General features: G+C 64.3%; 1 protein-coding gene across 1 annotated transcript; it reads right to left on the bottom strand.

Moving 5' to 3' along the window:
- Positions 1-1,609: 1,609 nt before the first annotated feature.
- Positions 1,610-5,397, bottom strand: LOC309684046 (kallikrein-8-like). Its single transcript, XM_082500008.1, has 5 exons — positions 5,347-5,397; positions 3,795-3,942; positions 3,095-3,348; positions 2,553-2,689; positions 1,610-1,962 (listed from the first exon to the last, which is right to left on the bottom strand). Exons 1-5 carry the CDS (start codon positions 5,387-5,389, stop codon positions 1,810-1,812), a joined length of 735 nt encoding a protein of 244 aa, XP_082356134.1. The 5' UTR covers positions 5,390-5,397; the 3' UTR covers positions 1,610-1,809.
- Positions 5,398-6,000: the final 603 nt, after the last annotated feature.

Raw genomic sequence — 6,000 nt, forward strand, 5'->3', positions numbered from 1 at the left:
GCGCCGTGGGGTGGAGGAGGGAGGAAGGGGGGGGGTGACACCTTACGCAAGGTGACCGGCGTCGCTCTCTGCCCCACTGAGGCCACGGGGGACAACACGTGCCGCGGTGACCTCACCGACGTCTCCTCTCTTCCACCGCTGAAAGACATCCAGGGCCTTTGGAGGTCCACCAACCCTTCCACACCCCCCCACCACCACCATGCCATGCCCACCCCACCCCCCCCCTCCCACCAAGATGGGACCACGGGGACCCCCACGGAGGGGGGAAAAAATCTCCCTCCCCCCAAATAGAGGCCACAGATTCGCAGGAATGGGGGAAATTTGGTCTCCGGTGGAGGATTTCTTCTCGCGGGCGGATGGTCCTCATCGCCGGGGAAGAGGCGAAAAGGACTACCAGATTTACCCCAGGTGGGGCAAATTCGGCCCCTTCTGCCCCCGCTGAGTCACCGGGAAGTTTCTCCCCTCTGGGGTGGGATGTCCTCCCCACCGGTCACACGTTGACCCATGGAGATGGAGGCACCGAGAAGGTGGGTTCGGTGCGGGGGGGTTGCGAGGGCTTGTTGCTTTGGGGGGTGGGGGGGACACCCCCCCCCAAACTGGGTTTTGTCCCCTCCCCACCCCACCCACGGTGGTGCAAAGAGGTTTGGGTGACCCTGGTGCAGCCATCAGGTCTGCCCCACGGCGGGGTCACCAGGTCTACCTGCAGTGGGGTCAACAGGTCTAATTCATGGGGGTCTACTCTGTGGTGGGACCATCAGATCTGCCCCACGGTGGGGTTACCAGGTCTCCTGCAGTGGGGTCAAGAGGTCTACCTCATGGTGGGGCCATCAGATCTGCCCCACGGCGGAGTCACCAGGTCTACCTGCAGTGGGGTCAAGAGGTCTACCTCATGGTGGGGTCAACAGATCTGCCCCATGGTGGTCTACCCCAAGGTGGGGCCATCAGATCTGCCCCATGGCGGAGTCACCAGGTCTACTGCAGTGGGGCCAACAGATCTGCCCCACGGTGGGGTCACCAGGTCTACCTACAGTAGGGTCAACAAGTCTACCTCATGGTGGGGCCATCAGATCTGCCCCATGGCGGAGTCACCAGGTCTACTGCAGTGGGGTCAAGAGGTCTACCTCATGGTGGGGTCAACAGATCTGTCCCACGGCAGAGTCACCAGGTCTACCTGCAGTGGGGTCAACAGATCTGCCCCATGGTGGTCTACTCCAAGGTGGGGCCATCAGATCTGCCCCACGGTGGGGTCACCAGGTCTACCTACAGTAGGGTCAACAAGTCTACCTCATGGTGGGGCCATCAGATCTGCCCCACGGTGGGGTCAAGAGGTCTACCTGCAGTGGGGTCAATGGGTCTGCTCCATGGTGAGGTCACTGGGTCAACCCCATGCCGGGGCCAACAGGTCTCCCCCAAAGACGGTGAGCTGGGGGCTTCTCCTGCCCCTCTGAGATGTGGGGCAGCTCGGGGCAACCTTGACCCGCCGGAGTCGCGCTCCGCCCACTGATGACATGGTGCAAAGCCACGTCAAAAAAACTTTATTCGGCGACATCTCCAAGGGGTCCCACGGCCAACTCCTGCCCCCTCCCATCCCCCCCCAATCCCCCCCCAATCTACCCCCCCCCCCCCCACACACCCCCCCCCCCTCCTCCCAGGGCACGTGCCCCAGTGCTCGGACCGGCCGGCTCTGGGGAACCTTCATCGGGGAGGAGGAGGAAGAGGAGGAGGAGGGAGTTGTGGGGGTCCATCCTGTGGCCATGTGGGGTGGGGAGGGATGTGTGGGGCTGGGGAGGGGGTTGGGGGGACGGGGGTTCAGTTCCTTCTCATGGTGTCCTGAAGCCACCAGGTGTATTTGCAGAGGTTGACGTAGACTCCGGGTTTTTTGGGGTCCCCGCAGATGCCCGGACCCCAAGAGACGATACCTTGGAGTCGCCCGTCGCACATGAGAGGTCCCCCGGAGTCACCCTGAGGAGGTAAGAAGGGGGGGGGGGGGGGGGAGATGGGGGGGAGGGGGGACATGAGACTCAGGGACCACCTCCCCCAAAGGATCCCCCCACCTCAAATCTGGGGCGGTTTCAGGGTTAGTCCGATATCTCCCCCCCCCCCCCCCCCCCCAAAATCCCCCCAAGGTCTCCAAGAGGGGGAGTTCTTCTCGTTCTCGGGGTGGATGGTCCTCATCGGGGTTGGGGGGGGGGTGGGGAAGAGGTGAAAGAACCTCCAGATTTCCTCCAGGTGGGGAAAATTTGGCCCCTTCCGCTCCCGCTGAGTCACCGGGGAAGTTTTTCCCCTCTGGGATGGGACGTTCTCCCCCAATCCTACGTTGACCCATGGAGATGGAGGCACCGAGATGGTCTCCTCCCCACCCCCCCGAGTGACACCCTCTCACCTCCCACTTTGCGCCCCCAAAGCTCCGTTAGGTGCTGCCGGTTCCTTCTCCGCCCCCCTCCCCCCAAAACCAACCCTTCCCTGGTGGCACCTCATGGTCCACGACCACGACCACGATCCACGACCACCACCACCACCACCACCGGTGCTGGACAGGACCTTCCACCCACCTGGCAGGAGTCAGCCCGACTGCGGGACTCCCCCGCGCACACCATGTTGGGGGTGATGGAATTGGGGTAGATCCGGCGGCACTGCTCTTCCGAGACGATGGTGACTTTGGTGCAGTGGAGGTCCTCGGGGAAGTTGACTGTGGGCAACGGAAGGCAACGAGGTCACCTTGAGGGTGGGGGGGTGGGGGGTTTGGTGGTGGTGGTGGTAGGGGGTGACAGACCAAGTGATGCAACCCCAACCCAGTTTGGACCTCTTGTCCCTCTTTTTGCCCCGGAACTCAACCCTCCTCTTCCTCTTGGTGGCACCAAACAGGAGCTCCAAGACCTTCTGGTGACTTGATCGGGTCACCCAGACGTCGGGTTCCCTCGGGGACCTTAACCCTTGTTAGAAGGGGACCAAAGGGATTGGGAGAGGGAGGTTTCGGGAGGCGGGGGCGGGGGCGGGGGGGAGGGGAAGGACGCCTGGGTGACTTGAGGAGAAGACACGCATCTAGAAGTTCTTAATCCCACCCCGGATGGGGGGGTTCCTCGGGGCTTCGTACCTTCAGGGCTGGTGGTGGACCCCCAACCCGAGATCTGGCAGGTCTTGCCGGGTACGGGGCAGCGAGAAGCCAACGGCAGCGGCTTCACCTGTTTGTTGACGTGGACGGGGAGGAACAACTTGATGAGCATGAGGTCGCCATCTTTGTTGGTCTCGTTGTACTGCGGGTACTTGAAGACCTTGGCCGAACGGCGCCGTTGCTCGGTGTTACCCGAATCTTTGTGGCTCCGCCCCCCCAACCGCACGTTGATGAAGCTGATGGAACCAAAGACAAGGCGGGTTGGTGGGATCGGGGGGGTGGGGGGGTGGTGGGGGTGGGGTGTCCACGTTGGACAGGGGGGACCACGGAGACCCACGCAAAGCCCGGGGTGGGGGGTGGGGGTGGGGGCAGAGTCAGAGCCGCGGTCCCAGAAGGTGGTGAGAAGAGCAGAAGAAGCAAAAAAACCCAAACGGGGCAGAATTAAGGTTGTGACTTCCCCTCCCCCCCCCCAAAAAAAAAAAAAAAGGGCAGAGTTGAGGTTCTACACAGGCGGGAAAGGGACGGGGTGAAGCCCCCTGAGATGCCACCACCCCTCCCATCCCGCTGGGTTGGAAAGGAGGACCCCAGGTGCCACCCGGGGGGGTGATTCTTAGTTGGAAGACCCCGTTCGACCTCGACCCATCGACACCCAAACCCACCGGGGACACCCGCGACCTCTTACCCCGGGACGTGGCAATGGGCGGCCGTCAACACCCAGTTCTTGTCCACCAGCGTCCCCCCGCAGATGAACCTCTCGCCTTTGAAGAGGGCGGCCTGCCAGGGCAGGTCGCAGGAGGTCCCCTCGATCACCCACAGGACGTTCCTCGAAGCTGTGGGGACCAAAGGGACATGGCACCGGGGGGGTGGGGGGGACGGACGACGACACAAAGGTGGGGGGCAGGACCTTCTGGTGTGACGCGGTCACCCCTAGCGGGTTGTCACCCCAAGTTCTGGACAAGGGGGTTGAAATGGTGGTGGAAGATGCCAGTCCAGCGTGGGAGAGACCACCAGGAGACGCGTGGGGTGGACAGGGGGCACCTGGGGCAGATGGGGGGCGCTGGGGTGAATGGTGAGGTGTCCCATGGGGTCCTTGGGGCAGCCACGGAGGAGGCGGGTGGATGGGTGGCCCCTGGAGAAGACATGGGGAGGGGGGGGGGGGAGTGGGTCTCACCCGTGGGGTGGGCGTGAGGTCCTCTGGGGTAGACGTACGGTTGGGGACCACCTAAGGTGGATGTGGGGCGGTCCCACGAGTAGATGTGGGTGGTTGGGGGAAGAGCCACCACAGCCGAGGGTCCCCAAGGTGGACTTGGTGGCCCCACATGCGGTACCTGTGGGGTGGACACAGGGGCACCGCAGAAGGATGTGTGTGTGTGGGGGGGTCCTACAAGTGACACCCGCAGTAGACGTGGGGGTCCTACAGGTGGACATGGGGCACCGAGGGCAGATGTGGGGCACCGAGGGCAGATGTGGGGCCCATGGGGAGGACGGAGAGGTCCCAGAGGTAGATGTGGGGCATCCAAGGTGGACATGGGGGTCCCAGAGGTGGATGTGGGGCATCAAAGGTGGACATGGGGGTCCCATTGGTGGAAAGAGGCCCCCTGGGGAAGGTACGAGACCCCTTGGAGAAGAGATTGGGGTCCCACAGCTGGTTGTGGGGATCCAAGATGGACCAGGACCCTCTAGGGCAGACATGTGGGTCCCGTGGGTGGAAATGTGGGTCCCGTGGGTGGACATGGGGCATCTAAGGTGGGCGTGAGGGTCTCATGGTTGGAGATGGGACCTGTGGGGTGAACACAGGACCTTCTGGGGCAGACGTGTGGGTCCCATGGGTGGACGTGTGGGTCCCGCGGGGGGACGTGTGGGTCCCGTGGGTGGACATGTGGGTCCCGTGGGTGGACATGGGGCATCTAAGGTGGGCGTGAGGGTCTCATGGTTGGAGATGGGGACCTGTGGGGTGAACACAGGACCTTCTGGGGCAGACGTGTGGGTCCATGGGTGGACGTGTGGGTCCCGCGGGGGGACGTGTGGGTCCCGTGGGTGGACATGTGGGTCCCGTGGGTGGACATGGGGCATCTAAGGTGGGCGTGAGGGTCTCATTGTTGGAGATGGGACCTGTGGGGTGAACACAGGACCTTCTGGGGCAGATGTGTGGGTCCCGTGGGTGGACGTGTGGGTCCCGCGGGGGGACGTGTGGGTCCCGCGGGGGAGACGGGACCCCCCAGGCCCTCTCCTACCTGTGGCCACCAGCGGCAGGAGCAGGAGGAGCGGGACCTTCATGCCGGAGGGGCGGGAGCTGTGGGGAGATGGCCACGGGGGTGACTTCCGGCCCCGGGTGACCCACGGGAAGGGGGGGTGGGGGGTGGGGGGTGGGGGGGGGGTCGGGGTGGGGGAGAGGAGGGAAATGGGAGTGGGGAGGAGGGGGGAAGGGGAGAGGGAATGGGGGAAGGGAGGACGGGAAAAGGGGGGGAGGGGAAAGGGGGAGGGGGGGATGGGAAAAGGGGGAGGGGAAAAGGGGGGAGGGGAAAAGGGGGATGGGGAAGGGGGGAGGGGAAAAGGGGGAGGGGAAAAGGGGGGAGGGGAAAAGGGGGGAGGGGAAAAGGGGGGAGGGGAAGGAGGAAGGGGGATGGGAAAAGGGGGAGAAAGGGGGAGGGAAAAGGGGGGAGGGGAAAAGGGGGGAGGGGGAAAAGGGGGGAGGGAAAGGGGGGAGGGGGAAAGGGGGGAGGGGAAGGGGGGGAGGGGAAAGGGGGGAGGGGAAGGAAAAGGGGGGATGGGGAGGACGGGAAAGGGGGGAGGGGAAGGAGGAAGGGGGATGGGAAAGGGGGGGAGGGGAAAGGGGGGAGGGGGATGGGAAAGAGGGGGAGGGGGAGGATGGGAAGAGGAGCGGGATG

This window comes from Vanellus vanellus (genome assembly GCF_965231255.1).
Source record: "Vanellus vanellus genome assembly, contig: HAP1_SCAFFOLD_1574, whole genome shotgun sequence".
Taxonomy (NCBI): domain Eukaryota; kingdom Metazoa; phylum Chordata; class Aves; order Charadriiformes; family Charadriidae; genus Vanellus; species Vanellus vanellus.